General features: G+C 39.6%; 1 protein-coding gene across 1 annotated transcript in view; it reads left to right on the top strand.

Annotated features, from left to right (window-relative positions):
* The window catches only part of CAMKK1 (calcium/calmodulin dependent protein kinase kinase 1), a 1,557,316-nt gene that overhangs the window by 769,751 nt on the left and 762,055 nt on the right, over positions 1 to 25,510 (top strand). The window contains exon 3 of the mRNA XM_044082102.1: positions 22,827 to 23,371. Within this exon, the coding sequence (XP_043938037.1) occupies positions 22,904 to 23,371 (468 nt within the window). The 5' untranslated portion in view covers positions 22,827 to 22,903. The remainder of the gene's footprint in view (positions 1 to 22,826; positions 23,372 to 25,510) is intronic.

The following is a 25,510-nucleotide window of genomic DNA, read 5'->3' as shown; positions in this document are numbered from 1 at the left end:
GCAAACTTGCACATAGACATACAAGACCTATCCCTTCCTCACTCATCCCTGACTCTAACACTAACTCACATATACACACACAAACAGTTTCATCCTCCAGCCCTACTTAACTGTTTTGACATTACACGTCATTGACATTTCCACTACTTGGCTATACATACCGTCAACATTAAACCACACCGTCTAGATTTGTCAAAGAAACAGCATTAATGTGTGGGACCCATATATATTTATATTTATGTATATGTAAATACACACATATATATATATATATATATATATATATATATATGTCACTGTAGCTACATATATGCAGTATAGAGAGAGAGATTTTTTGTTTTTGTTAACCTGGAAAAACCCAGTGGATACAAGTGTCCCTGGGAGACCTGACTGATTAAGTGACTTGCTGAAAGTCACATTGTGGGAAAATAGAGAGTTGGGGAATCAAACCCTGGACTACAGGACAGTGTGTAGCCTTAATCCTGGTGTGTGTGTGTGTGTGTGTGTGTGTGTGTGTGTGTGTGTGTGTGTGTGTGTGTGTGTGTGCGCGCGCAATGTAGGTCTATATTAAAGCCCGTATTAGGCTGCTGCGGCCCTTTTTCACAGTTAGAAATAGTGGTTTTAGATTTTCATGTCATAGTGACCACAGACACTGTTTTAAGGGTTTTATTTCAAGGAATGCATGTTCTGTGCACTGTTTCAGAGTTTGTTTTTTTTTAGAGAGCTGCAGGCATTAAACAAGAATATAAGCGTATCAGTAGTTTCAGAGAAGTGGCTACAAGCATGAAAGATTGTTGCCATAGCAATGATCAGTGCAACATGTCTCCACTTCTGTCAAACAGTGGGGTCACTTGTTTTTCTCTTTACTCTGTCAGCAGCTTGCTATGTGTGAACTTCTGAAGACCAGCCAAACAAAAGTTATGCTTGTTAGTAATGCTTTATAGGATGAGAGCCTGCATACATTTGACATATGTATTTCCCCAGTACGGCAGCTTGTCATGTGAATAATGCAAAGGATGAGAAATTAAATATGCTGTTAACTGCGATCAGTTGGACTCTGTTTAAAACTGTTTTGTGTATCAGGCAGATATCATCCGTTGTTACTGGGAGGGGTGTAACTGTAGCTTGCGGAGCTCACTGGTGCTCAATGTTAATGATCCAGAACACATTACACTACTTTTTTCTTTCATAATGTGTGCTGCATGCACTTCTCATAGGTCCAGGTTTGAGTCCTGTAGCTTCCTCTTGTGTACTGTGTGGCAGTTCAAAGTTAATAAATCATCAGCTGTCATACATTTGTATGTAATGAAATGATATATATGCTAAGAAGAAGATATGGGAACTAGTGACATAGGGCACCTAAACATAAATATTATAAAGGGATTATGAATTAGTTCGATACAGTTGACCAGATTCTGAAACAAGTTACGCTTGTGTCAAGATGCAGCAGTGAGCTGCAGCCATTCTGTGAAAGTTGCAAGTTAACAAACTGTCTTGCTCTGAGTATAAATGTTCACTTACTTGAAGTCAGTGTCATCAGCATTTTTCCACATGATTTTGCTTGCCTTGAAGTCAGCTGTAATAATTCACTGATAAGCCACTGTTTGCTATAAATAGGTATTTGGTTATGACAGCATATATATGTTATGTGATGTGGAGATTCAGTATCAGTGGCAGGCTGTATTAATTTTTTAAGTGAATTACAGTAATATGTAAAGGTTTCAGTTTTACAAAAAGATTGCTGAGGTCTGTTGCAGGGTACCCACAGATGTACCATTATAATGTCACGTTTTAAACACATTTTTTGTCATCCTCTTCCATTACCCAGAGTTGTGACTGATTGTACATGCAGTCATTGTTTTGTAAACTAAGCAAAATGCCTTGGTCACATAGTCTAATTCCACTGAAATAATTTCTAATATGGGGATATTAAATGGTACAGACTGGATGGAGTAAGAATAGTGACATTCAAAAATACAAAACGTGTGCTGTTTTTTTTTTTTTTTTTTTTTTTGCAAAATAATTTTTATTAAAAATTTAAAATGTTCTAATACATATAGAAATCACATGGAAAACAAACACAAATGACAAGACCTATCAGTATAAACACACGCAAAAACAAGTAGAAATAAGTAGTAAGTAAACACGCAATGATCTAAGAATAAAATCCTAAAAAGACAACTATGTATGCAATTTACAAAGCATAGATAATGAAGACTGTATGTTTGCAACAAGACTTCACTGGACTTGGAAATTTATGACATGAGAGTGAGAAAAAAAGTAATGGTAACAAGTGGGTATTAATCCATGTTTTTGATCTGTGTCATTTCCTTTCATTCTCTTTGGTCTGTTTTCTTTTTTATCCAGATAAAACATAAGTGTAGTCCTTTTGTATAATGCAAGGAGCACAGGTTATACTCTGTAAGCACTATAAAATAAAGTAATACAATTAAACGTTGGCATTCTCTAACGCAACAGCAACATACACAAATGACAACTATGGTATTTGATACTAATGATTCTGCTTCTAAGATAAGCATACCTCACAACTTCTTTTCCCATGAATTCTGGACAAAGCTAAAAATAATAGGGGTACAAAGGCCCAAAACTGGGAACAATTTTTAAATACTTCTCTAATTCACTTAAAAAAACTAGGTACAGAAACAGCTATTGGATTGACATGTATTTTCTGAAGAATATTAAATGTGAAACTGTTAATTATATGCATTACTGACTGACTAATCCTCATTGATTTACCGGAAAATCAAACATTTTATGAGGGGCAGGACAAAACTGTGAGCAAAATCAAGGACATTGTGCAAATTCAGGGGCAGTAGCGAGATATGTATAAGAGTAAGCGTGGGTAGGGTAACATGACAATGAAGGTTAGTATTACCTTTCAGCCACTGGGTGCTTCTTCAGTGTCAAGGAAAAACTCAGTCTGGGTTATCTCCTAGTGAATAAAACTCAAAGATTTATTGAACAAACAGAACAAAACGTCCAAATGTTTAAGCAGTACAGAAATGAGCAGTCAGGTGGCGAGCACCTTAAGGTAACCTCCAGACTAGGGATGAATCATTTTGCGTTCTTGCATATTCAGACTGTTGGGTGCTTTAAGCATTGCCAGTATCAGCTAAGTAAGGCGTATCCTGCTGGGCAAGGGGGCAAGCACCCTGCATCCCTAAATGTGAGGAGCTAAATATCTGTTATCCTGCTACTTATGTACCCAGTCCAAGGTCTCTGTCTTTTGAAAAGGGACATCCTCTGGCAAATTGTCCTAACTAGGAAAGGCAGCTGGTCACATATTACTTATTACACAAATAACACAAATGAGTGTCGATATGTAGTGTTCCAAAGAAAAGCCTGGCTCCTGTTGCAAAACATGGTTTTCTTACTCAAATGCTTCTGAGAGGGGAATCTTTTTTTCCCAGCAGAACACCCAAAGACTCATATTGTTACAGACACCTTTTGACTTTGAACATTCATGAACAACATTCTAGTCAAGTGTTTATACTGTTTTGGAGATGAGGCACACCTACATTCAGAGCCATAACTGGGGTGGTGAAAAGGAGGTGTCTGACCTGTGTCCAAGCAGTTAAGGGCTATGATTGGCTGGTACAACGTTGTAGGAGTGCTGTATTGGCTTTATAAATGAATGCCAATAATGTATTTGTACTCACAGGGGAAACACTGATGTGCACTATATCTGGTGATTTAACTGTGGGAACTGTACAGGGCACCAGAAGACGTAGCAATGGTTCTGCATGCATTCATCCACATGACTGGGAAAGGTGCCATAGAGCTCAGTAAGGCATTTAAATATATATATATATATATATATATATATATATATATATATATTGCTTTTCATAACTAGGATAGCCCGACTGAGTAAACAAGCCCTTTTTCAACAAATGTCACTTCTTCTTCTTTCAGCTTTTCCCAGTTAGGGGGTCGCCACAGTGGATCATCTGTCCGCTCATAATTGGCAGTGGAGTTTTATGGTGTCGAGTTGCCAGCCCGGCGCCCGACCTTCCACAGAAGGCACACACATGCACACACTGACACCTAGGGCCAATTTAGAGTGTCCAATCCACCTACAGCATGTCTTTGGGATGTGGGAGGAAACCAAAGCACCAGGAGGAAACCCACGCGACCACAGGGAGGACATGCAGACTCTGCACAGAAGGAACCCCAGCCGAGGATCGAACCGGAGAACCTTTTGCTGTGATACAGTAGTGAGTATATATACACGCACACACAAGAATACAAACAAGCTGAGTTGATTACAGCTAATACTAAAAGTTTAGAAGCAGCAGTAGTAGAGATACATTTGAAACACAGTACATGTTACATAATATTGTGATGTCATAAAATGATTAAAGTGTGATAAGGTAAAAGAATAAGATGCAGCATTTTTTTATAAATATAACATGTACAAGGTCAGTCACAATGAGAAATCATGTGAGATTACATGGTTAAGGTGCAGTACAATAGCAAAAATGTTTTTTGAGCTAGAGATAGAGACTAGTGAGTCTGAGACAACAGCAAAGAGTGGCGAGAAAAGACGAGATTTTGTTTTTATGTAAGTGAATGGAAAGCGGGGGAACATGAGGATAGCAGTATTATGTGTAGTACGTAGGGAAGCAGAGGAGCTACAGTAGGAGTAATGGTGTGTGAGGAGAGGTAAAGCTATGAGTTGAGAGAATGTGTGAAGAGAAGAGAAGGATGGGGAATATTTGGATGAGAAAGAATAAAAAACGGTTGTAGACGTGTCAAGTGTGGAAAAGGAATAATGGTTAGGTGATAGAGTACTCTGGAGTGGAGCAACAACAGAGCTAGAGACTTAAAGGTGTGTTTTTAGATTTTTTTTTAAAGGACCTCAAGCAGAGATTCTGCCTTACTGAAAAGGGAATGGTGTTCCATAGTCTAGTATTAGTATAAGGGCAGTCGGTGCTGATCATAGACTCACGCTATAAATATTGACCATACAACTTTGTCAATAAGGCAAGGAGGGGATAACATGGCAAGACTTATAAAGGCCCTAGGGCAAATGGCATAGTAACCTCCTATGAACCTGTGAACCTATGAACATAGATGGAGCATAGAGAATCTGCAGTGGTACTGTTTCTTTGTTAGCTGTAGTTAAGAGTTTTTCTATGGGAGCATAGAAATGTGGTTGGGATATAGGGCACTGGCTTTGTGAATGAGGTTGTGCGTTTTAAGACGTTGTGAAAAAGTGAGATAATGTGGTAATTCAATCAAATTCTACCAAGTCAAATCAGAAATACTAACAAGACTTCTTGATAGGAAAAACATTTAAAACACTGCATTCCCACTACAGTTAAGGTTGGTTTACTCCAGAGAATTTGCTGTTTTTTTATAATAGTGTAATAGATACTCACTAGATAAAAAATTTCTAGACATTTTGTAAAATATCACTGCCATGGCTATGAGCATATACAACATCCTAACAGCTATGTGGCATTCTTTGAAAATGCAGTACAGAGGTACGCTTGCATATTAAATCAGCTCAGAATATCAGAGTGTGAGAATACTGAATGCTGACAACTGTTTAACAAGCTTGTGCAGCTGTATTTAAGCTGTGACTCAGTATATACAGGATTAGAATTTACAACATTTTTTACTATTGCAATAAATGCATGCTACCAAATATCTTAAAGGTATAAGTGAGGGCCTCACATTAGCTACCTTAAAAAAATTCATAATAAAAGTCCAAGCCACCTAGGAAATTGATTAAGTACTACAGAGCATAACAGAAGTGGCAGCCTATTTTTTACATTTCTGGTATTCCTTATTTGAGCTAATGTATATCCGATATGCAGATATTAAAGTGCTGAATCTGTAAATTGATTTGGAATCTCTAGCTGCATGACTGGATTAAAAAGTAATTTTACCATGCCATTGTAATTTATATACCTACGTAAATATACCAGGATTTGATGATCAATAGCTGAACAAAGAAAAAAGTGAGGTTGCTGAAAAGTTAGTAATGAGTGATGCAAATCACATCTGTAAGATAAAAGAGAGCATACTTAAGCAGCAGGGCATGACTGGGAGTGAATAATTAATTCATTTGTTTGTTTTTTTGTTGTGGATACTCCAGCTGGTGTGCAGTGCCCTATTCAAGAAGAGACCATGGGAGAAAAGTTGTAAGAAACAGTAGATATACAATATAACAAAGTGCAGGCAAACTCTGAAGAATGGATAGTGTACACAGATAGTGACATTTATTAAAATAGAATAAATAGGAACTGTCATATAAAGATATATAGTAAGTTCTAAGAAAGTACTGGTGCACATTGCAGAGCACCACTGGAACAGGAAGTTATCAGTCTAATTGTAGCGACATTACTGAACTGTGGGTCAAAAGCATGGGTGCTGAAGTAATGTAATATGTATCTGTAGTACTGTATTTAGTGATGGCTAGCATGGTTTAACCACAAGGACAAAGCCAAAGTGATCAAGCAAAGTCAACTGTGGGTAAACCTAGCATTACACACACACATGTACGCGCGCACACAGACAAGCACATGCACACACATGCGCGCGCACACACAGGAGCGCACACACAGTCAAGCATTATTGCTAGTATATAATGCTATTAAAAAATTACTTTTATAAATTTGTCCATAGGGACTTAACTCTTCTTACTGTTCCTCTACCTATCAGCATGCATGTGTTTGAATTCTAACAAGGTTTCATTACATGACTGTTGCTGTTTGCATTTAAATTTAATTTATGGAAAACAGTAAGTTTGCTACTTGAACAAAGAAAATGCATATTCATTCCTGCTCTATATCTTTCTGTTAAAATCTCTTGCATTTGGGAAGGCATGGAAACGTCAGAGGCAGGCTCATCTGCATCTGCTTTTTAATGAGGAGATCAAGCAACTTTAATGCTTATGAAGCCTGTGTACACTTTTACTGTTCTGGTAAAGTGCTAAGTTTGTGCTGTTGTACTGTGTGCATACCATGCATTTACAGGTTAAAATAAGAAGGGCACAGCTGGCTTCTGCACTAGTGAGAGACAGTTGTACACTTTTACTGTTCTGGTAAAGTGCTAAGTTTGTGCTGTTGTACTGTATGCATACCATGCATTTACAGGTTAAAATAAGAAGGGCACAGCTGGCTTCTGCACTAGTGACAGACAGTTGTACACTTTTACTGTTCTGGTAAAGTGCTAAGTTTGTGCTGTTGTACTGTATGCATACCATGCATTTACAGGTTAAAATAAGAAGGGCACAGCTGGCTTCTGCACTAGTGACAGACAATTGTACACTTTTACTGTTCTGGTAAAGTGCTACGTTTGTGCTGTTGTGCTGTATGCATACCATGCATTTACAGGTTAAAATAAGAAGGGCACAGCTGGCTTCTGCACCAGTGACAGACAGTTGTACACTTTTACTCTTCTGGCAAAGTGCTAAGTTTGTGCTGTTGTATTGTATGCATACCATGCATTTACAGGTTAAAATAAGAAGGGCACAGCCGGCTTCTGCACTAGTGAGACAGTTGTACACTTTTACTGTTCTGGTAAAGTGCTAAGTTTGTGCTGTTGTACTGTATGCATACCATGCATTTACAGGTTAAAATAAGAAGGGCACAGCTGGCTTCTGCACTAGTGACAGACAGTTGTACACTTTTACTCTTCTGGTAAAGTGCTAAGTTTGTGCTGTTGTATTGTATGCATACCATACATTTAGAGGTTAAAATAAGAAGGGCACAGCTGGCTTCTGCGCTAGTGACAGACAGTTGTACACTTTTACTCTTCTGGCAAAGTACTAAGTTTGTGCTGTTGTACTGTATGCATACCATGCATTTACAGGTTAAAATAAGAAGGGCACAGCTGGCTTCTGCACTAGTGAGAGACAGTCTAGGTTGCACACCTTATGCTCAGACTAGAAAATTACATTGGAATTGACTGGCTGTATGGAAAAGTAATTAAGCAGGGAGATATGAATGCACTTTATCCATGTGATGCCCAGTGGCTTTGAATCATGCTAGAACCCAGGATGTCAGCTGCTTATTTTTCTTTTTAGTTTTACAGATTTATTTGCAGGTTTGCTTCGATCACCCAAGCATTGAATTAAAAGGGAACAACACGTGCAGTACTTGATATTACAAAAGAGAAGGAGTTGAAGATTATTTAAACATTCTTTGCATCTGAGCCTTACTATTTTGCTTACAGCTCAAAGTTACAATTAAACTAGCTCTTGAAGTAGCCATGGTAGTTTTAGTGTTTTGTACAAAGTGCTTGTTGTAGTTTGGAAAGTACCCTCACTGATCTCAAGAGCTGTTTTTGTTTTCTGGTGATAAAATATTATCAAAGTGTTGGCACGGTTTGTAATGTATGTTGTTGTGTCTTTCAGCTTTTCCCGGTTAGGGGTCACCACAGCAGAACTCCGGTCCGCTAATGATTGGCAGTAGATTTTTACGTGCCGAGTTGCCAGCTCTGATGCACAACCTTCAATGAAGGTACGCCCATTCACGCATGTCTCCACACAGAAGATGCTTTAGCTGAGAATCGAACAGGACAACGTCTTACTGTGAGGCGACAACGCTACCACAGCTCCCCCACCGCAGTATGTTTGCAACTGTATCACTATGGTTTATTGTCATTTATATAAATGTAACATGGTCTGTCATACGTGATAATTTAATAAAGACATTTCTTGTTTAAAAAAAAAGAAGGCTACACTTTCACAGCAAGCATCAGACAAACATTGGCTATGAGCACATTCAGCAGCTTCCCAAACTACTGTTCACCTGTCTGAAACACAAAAAGAGACGCATTCACAATTATCTTTAGTACTACATAAACTAGCTGCTCAAAGAAAGTGATGTTTTAGCTGCAGTGCAAGGCAAAGGCAAGTGAAAGAATAACTGTGAAACATGAATTTATTTAATGCTGTTTTTTTAATAAAAGAGAAAAATGATGGGAGGTTTTACTGGATGTAGTCACAGGTCAGTGGAGGGCAAAACACCCTTACCTGGAGTTGGGAGGAGCAGTGATTGTACCAGTTTTCTTTAGTTAATTTTTAATTGGTTTCTGGAGGAAATTAAAACTGCTTATACTCCTCTAATAATCTTATATACAGCATCTTGTATTCTTACCCAGTCATCTCATGTTGCAGTAAATATATCTGGTAACTATACCCTCTGTTGTATATACCAGAATTTTGGTTACAAATAATAACTTCTTAGTTATCTCTTAAGAATATGTGCTTTAATTTTCAAGGAAATCATGGTTTATGTTATTTCCCAGTTTTGGGACTTGATGACTGCGGTGGTGGTGCTGCAGTAGCGTTGTCGCCTCACCGTAATACGCTGTCCAGTTCGATTCTCAGCTAAAGCGTCTTCTGTGTGGAGACATGCGTGAATGGGCAGACCTTCGTTGAAGGTTGTGCATCAGAGCTGGCAACTCGGCACGTAAAAATCTACTGCCAATCATTAGCGGACCGGAGTTCCGCTATGGCGACCCCTAACCGGGAAAAGCCGAAAGACACAACAACAACTTATTTTGGGACTTGACAAATGCATAACAACAGCTGCACAGACAGATGGATATAGAAACTAGTCTCTCTCAGATTTCCTCATATTCTTATATTAGTTACCAGAATGAGAATTTGACTCATGGCTTCACTGTATGTGATGACCCTGAATCTACTGGGAAATATATACATAATAATGAAAAAAAGGCTTTGTGTCTAATTGTCCAGGGCATGTCTTAGTGAGGGTGTTTCATGAAAAATGTATTTTAAACAGCAACAACGTATATTTTTATAACTGCTTCAGTAACCTTGATACAAATGTCAAGGAGGAATGAATATGCATTTGAATTTGAGACTGCATACCTACTTTGATACAAGTTCATATTTTCTCTCTCATTGTTTTGTTTAAGTTTACATACTTTGCTGCGCTTCAGAATAAATAGTGTAAAATATTTTAATTGTATAACCATTCCCTTTTTGTTCTACTTGTGTTTTTGACTGGAGCAATGTATGCAAATAAAAGCTTCTTAATTTTGATAGCTATTTGTAATGGTCTTAGCATGTACTTTTTGCCATAAAGGATTTTGTGATTTGCACAGAAATTTTATTTTTCTGGAAATTCAGCAGTTTTGCAATTTTAATGTGGAAAATACATTTTTTCAACATTATTTTCATTCATTCATTCCTCATTACCAGATTCAAACAATTCAAGTCAAAGGGTAATGGAATCTGTCTCTTTACATAATAGGTGTTTGATATAGAAAGTGATACTGTGTAAGATACCATTGTATTGAAGGATGCATGGATACACTCACGCATGGTACATCTAGGTAGTTTGGAGGGCTTCAAGAGCAACTACACCAATGTCTTCAAAGGTTTACCTGGATACAGGGACTGTTCTTATACTCGGTTTCTCTAAATTTGGGAAGGATAGCTGCTTGTTTTCAAGGCTGGCTGAGGGCCTTTTTATGCTGCTTGAACATTTTCATAGTATGTTTGTGGGTGCTTATGGGAACCGAACCCAAGCTGACATGAGGTAGTATATTGATAACTGTTTACTATAGTCAGCACGCCATACTCCCAGACTTTAGTAATTTCATATAATGTTAGTGTCTGCTTGCAGATGGCCTTACCTCATACATTAGTATCTGGTTCTATACCATCTATTCACTTGGAGCAGTCTGAGAAAATAAATAACTTGTTGCAGGACCAAGAGATTAGCATAATCCAGAAGAAAATGAAAAAAACAAGTGGGCTTTTCTCTCCCTCCCTAGATAGTGTGCACCTCTCTGTCCTCCTAAGTGCCACAATTTTTTGTAGACACTCTGACTTCATTTTTGCATTAACTCAGTGGGAGTGCCCTAATGTACCTCTGTCTGTCTACCGTCACTGAAATACCGTGTGTACATTATTTGTAGTACAATAGACTCCCTGTTATCCAGTCTTGGTGGAACCGGACCTTAGGCTGGATAAACGAATGACAGGTTAATCAGAAATAACATACAAAATAGCATTTATAGTTTATAAATCAGCTAGAATAACAGGATTTGTGTTAGTATGCATTCTTCTAAGGAATATGAAGTCTAAAACTGAAATGTCTGTCATTATTTGGCATGTCTGGCATATTTCTGGAGCATTTCTTCCCGGGCCTCCGCTGAAAACAGGATCTGTGGAACCTAGTCGGACTTTCCCGGTCAACAAATGTTAAATAAATTAAAAAAAAAAAAAAAAAATATTTAGCTCAGAGGAGACGGAAGTGTTGTTCTTCTCTGTTGTCTTTTGCTAGTGCTATGCAGAAATTTGATGGCCGGTTAAAGAGAGGCCAGATAAGTGGGAGTCTACTGTACTGTGATTCATCAGTCTTCAGACACGTGGCAGTTGTGTGCGTTTGTTTGTGTGTGTGCGTGTGTGTGTGTGTGTGTGTGTGTGTGTGTGTGTGTGTGTGTGTGTGTGTGTGTGTGTGTGTGTGTGTGTGTGTAGGTGCATGCACATACAGACACATAAAATCATTGTCAACTTCAGTCATTTTGAAATAAAGTGGATTCCTTTATTTTATTGTTTATAGTATGGACAGGATCATTTTGGTCTTCTGTTTCAGCTCAGCTCATACTGTGTGACCTGTGTATTAACACTTTTTTATTAATATGTTTTGCCCTGTCTGCATCCTTGCTTTACATTTGGCCTGGATGTGCAAGATGGTTTGAGATGTACTTTGTTATACATGAGCAAGTGAGTGTGCTGTTATAAAGTTTGTTCTTAATTGTGTTTTATCTGCTATGCCACTGGCAAAATCACTTGTGGATGCATGAGTCACACTGAAGTGTCAAATGCAAGCAACTTCCCAGCAGAAAGGAAGTGATTGTGTAGCATCTTCCTGTCTCTGCCCTTGAGAATTAGAACAACGTCAACTCATTCCCACACTAATGCCAAGTTATGTCACCATGTGGTTAGCAAAGTGGCGTTTCCTCCTTTATGCCACTGTAAAAGCCATAGTGGTTGCTTGCCATATTGGATTCCATTCATTATTGAAATTAATCAAAGAGGCGACATGTTGTTAGATATAAGACATTTTCATGCTTTGTTATGTAATGGAACTGTGCTTGCTGCAACCACATATACTCTCTTGATGTCACTCTGAAAGTGATTGATCCCTATATCCATCCATGGCTGTTGGGAGCTTCCTGTAGGTTAGGCATGTACAGTGGATATAAAAAGTGTACACACCCCTGTTAAAATGCCAGTTTTTTGTGATATAAGAAAATGAGATCACAATAAATAATTTCAAAACTTTTCCCACCTTAAATGTGACCTATAACCTGTACAATTCAATTGAAAAACAAACAAATCTGTTAGAGTAAAAAATATAAAAAATAAAAAACGTACAATAAGCTGGTTGCATAAGTGTGCACACCCTTAAACTAATACTTTGTTGTAGCACGTTTTGATTTAATTACAGCATATAGTCTTCTTGGGTACTCACCATCAATTAAACAGACTCTGATTAACCCCAAATAAAGTTCAGCTGTCCTAGTAGGATTTTCCTGACATTTACTCAGTTGTCTGCTACAGCAAAAGTCATGTTTTGCAGAGAGCTTACAAAGTATCAAAGAGATCTCATTGTTGAAAGGTATCAGTCAGGAGAAGGGTACAAAAAAATTTCCACAGCATTGGATATACCATGGAACACAGTCAAGACAGTCATCAAAAAGTGGAGAAACTATGGGACAACAGTGATGTTGCAAAGAACTGGACATCCTCCAAAACTGATGAAAAGAAAAGATGAAAACTGGTCACGGAGGCTGCCAAGAGACCTACAGCAACACTAAAGGAACTGCAGGAATTTCTGGCAAGTACTGGTTGTGTACTACATGTGACAACAATCTCGCGTATTCTTCATATGTCTGGACTATGGGGTAGGATTGCAAGATGGAAGCCTTTTCTTACACAGAAAAATATCCCGGCTTGGCTAAAATTTGCAAAACAATACATCAAGTCTACCGAAAGTGTGTGGGAAAATGTGTTATGGTCTTATGAGACCAAGGTTGAACTTTTTGGCCACAATTCCAAAAGGTACATTTGGCGCAAAAACACTCTGCATCACCAAAAGAACACCCTCCCCAAAGTGAAGCATGGTGGTGGCAGTATCATGCTTTGGGGTTGCTTTTCTTCAGCTGGAACTGGTACTTTAGTCAAGGTACTTTAGTCAAGGTGGAGGGAATTATGAACAGTTCCAAATACCACTTACTTTTGGCTCAAAACCTTCCGGCATCTGCTAGAAAGCTGAAGATGAAGAGGAATTTCACCTTTTAGCATGACAATGACCCCAAGTATACATCCAAAATCAACAAAAGAATTACTTCACCAGAAGAAAATTAAAGTTTTGGAATGGCCCAGCTAGAGCCCAGACCTAAATCCAATAGAAAATCTGTGGGGTGACCTGAAGAGGGCTGTGCAGAAAAGATGCCCTTGCAATCTGACAGATTTGGAGTGCTTTTACAAGGAAAAGTGGGTAAATATTGCCAAGTCGAGATGTGCCATGCTGATAGACTCCTACCCAAGAAGACTGAATGTTGTAATTAAATCAAAAGGTACTTCAACAAAACATTAGTTTAAGGGTGTGCAGACTTATGCAATCAACGCATTGTACATTTTTCATTTTTTATATTTCTCCCCTAACAGCTTTGTTTTTCAATTGAATTATACAGGTTATAGGTCACATTAAAGATGGGAAAAGTTTTGAAATGATTTATTGTGGTCTCATTTTTTTATATCACAAAAACCTGGCATTTTAACAAGGGCGTGTACCCTTTTTATATCCACTGTATATACTTGTATATTACATGGTAGCACTGTACTTTGTTTTTGGGATTCATCATCAGCCAAATTCAGAGTCTGAGCAGCAGCCAGTAGAGGAAGATAGAAAGGAGATCAAGGCATTCCATTGTGGTGCCATCGACACAGCTGGATAGGGCATTTTGTATGCTAATTAGGGGGAAGGGAGCCCTAATTGAGTAGATCTTCCTTCATTGTGTGCATCACTGCACGTAGTGTCACTCAGCAGCAGCCTCATAATGTTGAACTTATTTGTGATCTGACACTGATTGCAGCACTATCCCCTAGACACCGAGGGGTGCCTCTCCATCACCAATAGAAACTTCTACCATCTCTCCCTCCCAGAATGAGTAAACTGGCAGATGCCACTCTTTTCCATCTCCTGTGTCCAAACTGCTAACCAAAATCAGGTTATCTGGATCCCAGTCAGGGCTCTATCCCTGTGTGCCATTAAACCAGACTAGCTATATTTTTATTATCAAATGCTTGATAACCTAGATAGTTGGTGGCAGCTGGTAGTGATTGGTGGCAGCAGGTGATGATTGATGACAGCAAGTGATGACTGGCAGAAGTTGGTGATGATTGGTGGCAGAGGGTAATAATTACCAGCAGTGGGTGATGATTGATGGCAGCTGGTGATGATAACTGGTGGCAGTTAGTGATGACTCGTGACAGCTGGTGATGGCTTGTGACAGCTGGTAGTGATTGGTGATAGCTGGTGATGATTGGAGGCAGCAGGTGATGATTGGCAGCAGTGGGTGATGATTGATGGCAGCTGGTGATGATTGGTGGCAGCCGCTGATGACTGGTGACAGTTGATGGTGATTAGCGATAGCTGGTGATGATTGTGGCAGCTGCTGATGATTGGTGACACCTGGTGATGACTGGTGGCAGCTGCTGATGACTGGTGGCAGCTGATGTGTTTGCTTAGGGTCTCTGTAATCAGAACATGATGTCATGCAGTGTTTCAGTACTGTACACAAGCATATGCACTAAAGTCTAAAAATCTTCTGAGAAAATTACCAAGTGTTGATTGGAGGGCAGGATAAATGCTTTCATGGAATCCATCAAGAAGGGTGTTATACATTATCTACTATTGTAAGACTATATATGTCATATGTTCTTCGTGTTTCACTGTTTCAGTCATTACATTTGGGTAATCTGCTGGCAGGTTGCCCTCAGTTGTCCTGAATTCCAAAGTCTTGGGTCCTGCATCGGTTGCTGTCTCCTCTTCCATGATGTCAGGTCGTTAGGGGTATAAAACATGCAGCCGATGCCATTTTCTTTAGTCTTTCTTGCCGTGCGGTGCCTGAAGCAGAAGCATTTCGCAAGTGCCGGTCAGCCGACTCCTGAAATATTCGAGTTTGAGTTTCAGAACCGAAGTCTTCACTAAAGCTAAGCACACCATTGGGGAAACATTTTTCTTGCTCCATACCCATGTCAGAAAAAGTTAATAATTGTATTACTTGTGGTAAGCAAATAACTAATAAGGATTTCCATTTATACTGTATTCCTTGCCTAGGCCCTGATCACAATGTGCCTGGCTGTCGGTTTTGTGCTAGATTTAACCAACGCATGTTAAGCGTCGGTATATTTTTGCCTCAAAGTATTTTGGAAACAAATTTAACTACCCAGAAATGTCGTCGGATAGCAATCCGACTACTGGAGTACATAAAAAATGCAAAAAAAAGGACAGAGAGAGCCAGTCAAGGTCCAAAACCTATGACAAAGCTTCTCCTAAGCCAGTCACCAGTTCGCCGGTACTCAGTGAGGAGCTTTCGCAGCCCCTGATACCCACTACTTTCGAGTCGTAGGCCCCTACTGACACCCATGTGGAGTCTGAAGTGCCACGAGATACTCAAAGTATTGGACCCACGGATGTATCTCCCTCGGATGGGTCCGGAGCCGCTGAGCAGGCACCGACTTCTGAGGGTGTATTCAGGCCTCAACATTTTTGTATCAAACCGATGACAGCTGCAAAACCAAAGACAAAGTCAACCTCTAAAACTAAAAAACTGATGCATGAGCCACATGCACAGGCCTGTATGCCTAAAAAACAGATGATCAAAATGGCTGAAGACCTTATTACCTTGAGCAGGGGTTCCCATCCCCCTCCAGATAAGAGGCCTAGGCAAGACACTGATTATGAATCTTCAGATCAGGTTTCTATTTCTTCTGATTCCTCTTCTGATCAGGAATTATCTATACCTCCCTATGAGGATTCTGATGCAGAGGAGTCTATACCATCTGCATCACCTCCTGAGGATTATTCATTTGGAGAAACCTTGCATACTTTGAGGGAGCATTTTCACTGCAAGAGTCAAGATTTCTCAGAATCAAAAAAAGAGGCTCAGGGATTTCCTTCTTCTCCATCAACACAGGCCTTTAGCCATACCCCCTGTTTTAAACATTGTGGATGATGTGTTTTCGGAGTCGAGCTTGACCCCTGACTCCTTACCTCTGGCTCCCAGCAAGCCTGACAGATATTACAGGGTCCCTGACTCACACAAATTTTTAGTTAGAAACCCTGCTGCTGATCCTGAGACTATTTCACAGGGTCCAAAGGGAGTTAAGGCCTCAACAGCAAAAAATCATACCCCCTCTAACAGAGATTCAAGGGCAGTGGATAGATGGGGAAAAAAGGTTTATACATCTGCAACCTTGGCAATTAGGGCCTTAAACCGCCAGTTTCATATGCTCAAGTATCAACAACATGTTATGGGATTGCTGAAACTGAAAATGATGTTGATTTCTGAATGTATAGAAAATAAAGAATTGCAGGAATTATTGCATGCAGCTGAACAGGTTGGAAAGCATACTTTGCAATGTGGTTTTGATTCCTTAGAGGCCTCCTGCAAGGCCGCAGTTACTGGATCTGTGCTTAGGAGGCATGCCTGGCTAAAGGAACAAAATTTGCCTGATCATGTTAAAGCTAAATTACTAGATGCACCTTTACAGCATGATACTCTGTTTGATATTAAGGCAGAAGAGGTTTTAAAGAAAATGGAAGACAAAGCTAAGTCTATGCAAACTGTAAAAGACTTCTTACAAGTGCAGCCACCAAGATTCAGTAGACACTGGCCTACAAAATGTTGGTCCTTTCCAGCATCAGACAGAGCTCAAAGGGGTAAATCCAGACGCCCTAAGGGTTCCAGACACCAGGCACAAGATTCATACAGGTCAAAGTAGTCCCAATGACTTCACTCTGCCTTCACCAGGCGCTTATCTTTTGGCAGCACCCTTAGGGGGAAAATTAGTACGTTTTGCTCAAAATTGGCAGTTTAATAACCCAGGACAAGTGGGTGCTAAACATAGTATCACAGGGATACAGATTCCATTTCCATACTCTACCAATGGCAAACGGTTGGCCAGATCTGCCAAAAAATCAGTGGGCAGAGGCACAGAAACAGGTTACATCCCTCATAGATATGGGGGCCATTCAGCCAGTACCAAAACAGGAAAAAGGACAAGATTTTTACTCAAGACTGTTCTTGGTACCCAGAAAGGACAAGGCATGGCAGCCAATACTGGATTTATCGATTTTGAACACATACCTGGACATTCCAAAATTCAAAATGCTGACTTTGCAGCAGCTTCTGGCCATGCTGGGCAAGAATGCTTGGCTGGTGACATTAGACCTAAAAGAGGCATACCTGCATGTCCCAATAAGGCAATCGTGCAGAAGACACCTCAGATTCAAGGCTGGCTGAATGCATTACCAATTCTCTGCACTGCCCTTTGGCTTATCTACTGCGCCCAGGGTCTTTACAAAGTGCCTGGCACCAGTAATTGCATTTTGCAGACAAAGAAGTATACAAATATATCCTTACTTGGGCGACTGTCTCATTCAAGCAGAGAACAAGGACATTCTTCTTCAACACCTGGCATTTGTGAAAAGGCTTTTAACATGCCTAGGGTACACAATAAACGAAAAGAAACCACAACTGGTACCCTCTCAAAGGATAAAATTCCTGGGTGCAAGCTTGAATACAACTACCCAGATGGCTTACCTCACGCCAGACAAGCAAAGGCTACTGACTACTTACTTCAAACTGATGGCAACAAAGACACAGTTATCTGCAAGACAAATTCTGCAGGCTTTGGGCTTCATGGCATCCTGCATCCTACTAATTCCATATGCAAGACTGCATATGAGGAAACTTCAGTGGTACCTAAAAAGTTTATGGAGTCAACATTGTCACAGTCTGGAAACAATGATCCCTCTCATCCCCTGCCTACAACAGGAGTTTCTACGGTGGGTAATGGCTTGTCACCAAAAACATGGGACGGGCCTTCACTCTACCCCCTGCCAGCCAAACCTTAACAACAGACGCATCAGATTATGCGTGGGGGGCCCTCATGGTGGGAAGATGCATTCAGGGCATATGGACCCCAAAACAAATGCATCTACATATCAACCAGAAAGAGATGCTAGCTGTTCAAAATGCCCTGACAACCTTAAAGGACTTACTTGATCCAGGACAACTACTGATAAAGACGGACAACACCACGGTCATGTGGTATATAAACAAGCAGGGGGGCACGCACTCATACCCCCTTTGCAGATTAGCCATGGCACTGTGGAACACAGCCTTGACTTACCAATTACATCTTCAACCTCAATTCCTGCCAGGAAAACAAAATACTCTGGTAGACAATTTAAGCAGAAACCTTATGGATCCTCACGAGTGGAAACTAGATCCACAAGTCTTCAGAATGATAACAAAGAAATGGGGGAACCCAGACATAGGTCTGTTTGCCTCTCCTCAAAATTATCAATTAAAACAATTCTGCACAAGGACTTATCACAGACAAGTGTGGAAAGTGGATGCCCTATCCTTCAGTTGGAAAAACCTATCAGTTTACGCCTTTCCTCCTCAGCCTCTTCTTCCCAAGGTCCTCCTAAAAGTCAGACAAGAGAAACCAAAGATGATACTAATTGCCCCGGATTGCTCCTGCCAATACTAGTACCCAATCCTAAGGAACTTGTCTCAATACCCAGCTTGGACCTTGCCTCAAAGACCTCAACTACTGTCCAGCAAAACAATCAGATCCTGCACAATCAACTCCAGACACTGAAGCTGGCAACATGGCTGATCATGTAGTTATACAAACAACACCTCTCAGTAAAGCTGTGAATGAATGTTATTTTGGAAGCCAGAAGGCCAAGTACTAGAAAATCTTATGCTGATAAATGGAAGAGATTCTGTGCTTGGAATCAAGCACAATGAACTGATACAGCAGAACCAAATTTTCCTCAGATATTACACTACTTGACTGAGATGCTTGCCAGAGGCCTATCTTTCTCATCAATAAAAATCCATGCCTCTGACATTTCGGCTCATTACAATACAGAGCCACCAATCTTTTCTCATCCTTTATTAAAGCAGTATCTTAGAGGAGCCAAACATTTAAGGCCTCCTAGAAGATCACCAGTACCTGCATGGGACCTTAATTATGTGTTGGAAAAGCTCACCCTGCCTCCATTTGAACCAGCTGCTACTGTTGATTTAAAGTTCTTATAATGGAAAACAGCTCTGCTGCTAGCAATTACTTCAGCAAGAAGAGTCTCAGAGCTACAGGCCCTCATGGCTGTAGAGCCTTTTATCATATTTTACCCAGACAGGGTGGCTCTGAGGACAAATCCAACATTTATGCCTAAGGTGGTTTCCAATGTGGCTCTTAACCAAACTATTTATCTGCCAACCTTTTATCCAAATCCACAGAACAAGGAGGAGAGAATTCTGCATTCCTTGGACGTACACAGACAGCTAAGATTCTACTTGAGCAGGACTAAAGCTCAAAGGAAAAACTGAGCAATTACTAGTGACATATGCTGCAGGATCAGAAGGAAAGGCTATTTCAAAGCAGACTATTTCAAAGTGGATAAGTCACTGCATTCATTTCTGCTTCTTACACCGTGGTAAACCTGTGCCCAAGGGCATTAAGTCTCACTCCACCAGAGCTGCAGCTACTTCAGCAGCCTTTCTCAGAGGTGTACCAACCAAAGACATTTTAGAGGCTGCTACTTGGAGTTCTGTTCACACCTTTACAAAGCATTATCATTTGCCTCTCTAAGTCCAGGGCAGGCTTTGCCACTGCAGTTCTGCAGGGCCTTATAGCTGCACCTAATGCTGTTTAGCTCCAGCCTTCCAACCATAGCTTTGGGATTCTACCCAAATGTAATGACTGCAACAGTGAAACACGAAGAACATAGTACAGTTGTGTACAGTTACCATAAATGTAGATGTTTGAGTGTATTCACTGTTGCAGTCCAGGTTACCCGCCCGCCATCCCTCTTTCATTCTGGAGTTTATCTTTCCTTCTCTGTCTTCTACAACCTATATGGTGTATTTGCTTGTAGATGAAGGTAAAGTTTATATTGATGCATGTATATATAGTTTATATATATATATATATATATATATATATATATATATATATATATATATATTTGCTACCTTTCTGGGGGCACCTGACATCTGGGGCAAGAAAACCTAAAGAAAATAGTGTCGGCTGCTTGTTTTATACCCCTGACGACCTTACGTCATGGAAGAGGAGACAGCAACTGACACAGGACCCAAGACATTGGAATTTAGGCCGACTGAGGGCAACCTGCCAGCAGATTACCCAAATGTAATGACTGCAACAGTGAATACACTCGAACATCTACATTTATGGTAAGTGTACACAACTGTACTTTATGAATTGTGCCTAAGTGTGATTGTTTAAACAAAGCAGTTTAGAAGATGCCACCAGCTCTTGAAGCCATTGCATTGAGCCCAAATGAGTGCAGTAGAACACAGAATGAGTGGTACAGTGGTTCATCCATTAGCCCTTCCTAGAAGGATCTGTGACTTGTGCTGTATTCTACAAGAAGTTATTCAGTTGGGAATACTCAGAAGCATTGAATAAGTTTTCATGAATGAGGTACCCGTACCCTGCTGTACATGAGGTTAACTAGTACAGAAAGACCAGCTATGGAAATTTTCTAATGGTAATTCTAAAGTGGTTAGCAACTAGAATTATGTCACTAGAACCTTATAACCTGTATTTTTTGTTGCCCACTCACATGAGCCATAGGTGTCTTTTTTTATTTGTCTTGGGTACCACTATGCCAGGACAAGCCAACAGTTCAAATGGCCATTTGCCTAAAACATCTCATTCACTACAGGTATGTAGATTAATTTCCACTGCTGATACTGCAGTAAAGTATAGGGTGGGGGGAGTATTGGGGGGGCATGTGTGCCATCCTTTGGATGAGATGTTAAAAAAGCGGAGGCTCCACCTGCCTGAGCTGGTGAGAGTTCAAGTCACCTATGAAAAGGAGTAGGGGAAGTCTCACCAATGCCTTGGTCAAATCATCCTTGTTAGCATGAGTACCACCTCAGAGCTCCCCTGAAAAGAGGTTACTAGAATAGTGGGAGTAACTTAGTCAACAAAGGATAAATAAAATAAAAAATAAATAAAAAAATCAGTTTCTGACACCCATGATTAGTGCATTTGGTATGCAGAAACTTTACCAGTATGTATCTGAGCTAAGACCAGCTCTAGTACACAGATACTAAACTACTGTCATACTACATATGTCACCAGCTGTAGTACACAGATACTAAACTACTGTCGTACTACATATGTCACCAGATGTAGTACACAGATACTAAACTAATGTCATACTACATATGTCACCAGATGTAGTACACAGACACTAAACTACTGTCATACTACATATGTCACCAGTTGTAGTACATAGATACTAAACTACTGTCACACTACATATGTCACCAGCTCTAGTACACAGATACTAAACTACTGTCATACTACATATGTCACCAGCTGTAGTACACAGATACTAAACTAATGTCATACTACATATGTCACCAGATGTAGTACACAGACACTAAACTACTGTCATACTACATATGTCACCAGTTGTAGTACATAGATACTAAACTACTGTCACACTACATATGTCACCAGCTCTAGTACACAGATACTAAACTACTGTCATACTTCATATGTCACCAGCTGTAGTACATAGATACTAAACTACTGTCATACTACATATGTCACCAGCTGTAGTACATAGATACTAAACTACTGTCGTACTACATATGTCACCAGCTGTAGTACACAGATACTAAACTACTGTCATACTACATATGTCGCCAGCTGTAGTACATAGATACTAAACTACTGTCACACTACATATGTCACCAGCTGTAGTACACAGATACTAAACTACTGTCATACTACATATGTCACCAGCTGTAGTACATAGATACTAAACTACTGTCATACTACATATGTCACAAACTGTAGTACATAGATACCAAACTACTGTCATACTACATATGTCACCAGCTGTAGTACATAGATACTAAACTACTGTCATACTACATATGTCACAAACTGTAGTACATAGACACCAAACTACTGTCATACTACATATGTCACCAGCTGTAGTACATAGATACTAAACTACTGTCATACTACATATGTCACAAACTGTAGTACATAGATACTAAACTACTGTCATACTACATATGTCCTCTAATCACATGCTTACAATTTCTACGTAGGAATGGCCTGCTGTTTTTTCCCCAGGAGCTGTACATTGTGAGATTTTAAACTCGGGGAACAGATTTCAGTAAATTGGTAGAATAATTGCTGAACACACATGGCGGTTGGAGTCATGAGAGTGAGCAGCTGAAGCAATTAGAGTTTACAGTTCTGACTAAGACACATAAAAGTCACATTTTCTTGATGATAATGAAGGTAAAAAGGGGAACTAAAGCTGCAAACATCATGGTCAAATAACAACGTGCATCATAGGGCTAGTTTTCAAGTGTTTCCTTCCCCAGTTATCTTCAACGATATGTTTTATTTATTGTAACATTTAGCTGCAATGCTTCTTTACTGAAAAATATTCAAGTTAGTTGTTTTAGCAATTTGTATTCACTTTTGTTTGATTTACCCCTAGGGATATTAAACGGAAGTATTCATGCCAGCATTTTCCAGACTACGGAAGTTGTGTCGTTCTGTAGTTGTCAGTCAGTAATGTCAGATCTGATGAACGCTCCTCTGAGAAATGCCATGGATGCTGCTCCAGAGACTTGCACAGATGCTGAAGCTGAACTGGCTGAGGGAGTGGCCACTATGGATGTTGCCACAGAATCCAGTAGTGGTGATCCATCACTAAGGAATGATCAACAACAGTACAACAGCAATAGTATCACTCATGCAAGTACAGTGACAGACTCACACATTAATGGGATACATACTAGAACCAAGGCAGACTCATCTGCTTTTCCAAACAGAAACACAGATCAGATGACTTTTCCAAAAAAAACATCTACAAGGCCTAGGCTGTCGAGTAGAAAGTACTCCCTTCAGGAACGAACTTCAGAAAGCTATCTTTCATCAGCTGGTGCCCCTTGTTCAGGTGGGTCTTCTACCCACATTTCACCTCGAATATTCAGAAGACCAACAATTGAATCCAATAGAATTTCCATATCTGATGCACAGGTAAGTGTGTGGACTTTCCTGAGGTATACCAAGACCAGACTGAAGCTGTTTGTTTTACAGTGCATTCTTGATTGTTTCTTGATGTTAATTTGTAATTATTAGTAGTTCAGAGTATACTGTAGTAGCTAAGGCAATGAGTGTGTGTGTGTGTGTGTGTGTGTGTGTGTGTGTGTGTGTGTGTGTGTGTGTGTGTGTGTGTGTGTGTGTGTGTGTGTGTGTATGTGTGCGTGCGTGTGCGTGCGTGTGTGTGTATGTGTGCGTGCGTGCGTGTGCGTGTGCATGAGTGTGAGTGTGTGTGTGTGTGTGTGTGTGTGTGTGCATGCGTGCATGTGCGTGCGTGCGTGCGTGTGTGTGTGTGTGTGTGTGTGTGTGTGTGTGTGTGTGTGTGTGTAGGCTCTTACTTCCATTCTGACATAATGACATGGTTTCTTGAGTTCCTTTCTTTCAAATGAGATGTTAAACCGATGTCCCATCTTAAATTCACAAATGAATGCACTGCAGTGTACATGCTCTTAGCCATTATTCAGATATTCCTCATTACCTCCTAAAAGTCCTTAATGGTTTTCCACTGGGCTTAGGTTTCATTGCTGCATGGTTGTCTTAAACAGCATTTGACCTCTTGTGGTTATTATTGGTCCCGTCATTTAGTTATGATAAAAATGTAGTTTGGAGTTTTCTACCAAAAGTTGCTCTAACATGCTTATTGTAATTCAGTATATGTTGTCCCTTAACTAAATGTATTTTGCACTAGTATGGAATTAGATGCCCGTGATTATAGAACCTAGAATGACAACCTATATTTTTGAATGGCTCCTACTAGTTCTTCATTAATTCACATTTCCTTGTCTTATCTATTGACTCATACATATATCTAGAGAGAGGTAATCTGAACTGTGCCCTTGTGCAGCTCTCTTTTTTTAAAATCCAGTCATGCCATTTTGCCCTTAGCCCCACACAACCCCAGCCATTTCCATCCAGCAATGTAACTGCTGGTTTTAAAGAGCACTTTGTACATTTACACAAGAGTTTCTGGGAAATTAATGCTTCTTCCCTACCCCAATACACTATGAATGTAAGCTATGAAAAGTCATTTCTGATTATACAAGAAAGATGTATTCTGTTTTTAGTCTATTTACATCTGTTCTTTAACCTTGCACTCTGAGGCATTGCTGTTTGTAACTACCCAGCAGTTATGATGCTTCAGTATGCTGTTTCATTCCCTTACTAAACACTTGTTTGCTACCAAACTCGAATGATTTTAATTTTCATGGCGAATTATGTTCCCAAACTAGATTTTTAGTTAAGCACTCTGAGAACCTTCCTATTTACTATTTTTTTGCTATATATAGTGACACATCATCTAAGTAATTTAAAGTGACCATTGTAAAAGTTTTTCCCATCTCAGTGTATCGCTTAAATTGCAGCTAAGTGGCTCTGAGCCTATTAATGATGAAGATGATGGACTGAGTGAGGAGCCCTGCTTTAATGCTTTTCCTGATGAAACCACTCATTACAGCATGGTTGCTCACTCAGTCTATCATCATCATCATCATCATCATCATTAAAAGGCTGAGACACACTTACCTGCCATTTAAATGACACACTGAGACAACACAAAGCTGAGATGGCAAAAACTTTTACGACAGTCACTTTTAGGTTCACCATAAGACTCGCATATGTTGCAGGTTAAACTGAAGCCAGATTTATTAACAAAATGATTCTCATAGTATTTGTGTGACAACCTTGTTTTTAGGAAAACTGCATTCAGACTTAGCCATTGTATTTGTGCACTTGAAACATATCTATATCTGGTCCATTCCAACATTAGTTAGTGCATTTCACATGCCCTTGGTTTGACAAAAATTATTACTATTATTGTATTATTATTATTATTATTATTATTATTATTATTATTATTATTATTAATAATACTACTATTATTAGTATTGCAAAAACACCACTTATTGATCTAAATAGGAGTAAAAGATAAGCAAACAATGAAAGCATTTAGAGAGGAACATGTTTATGTGAATATAAATAATACAGCAGAACAAATTTCATATTCAGTAGTCCAGATAAAATGTATCCTAATACAATGAGCAATTTATTAATCTATCTTAATTAATTTTTTCTTAAACA

The sequence above is a fragment of the Protopterus annectens genome, chromosome 9.part0 (assembly GCF_019279795.1).
Source record: "Protopterus annectens isolate FY-2018-M chromosome 9.part0, PAN1.0, whole genome shotgun sequence".
Lineage (NCBI taxonomy): Eukaryota > Metazoa > Chordata > Ceratodontiformes > Protopteridae > Protopterus > Protopterus annectens.
This window is presented reverse-complemented; position numbering and strand designations above follow the sequence as displayed.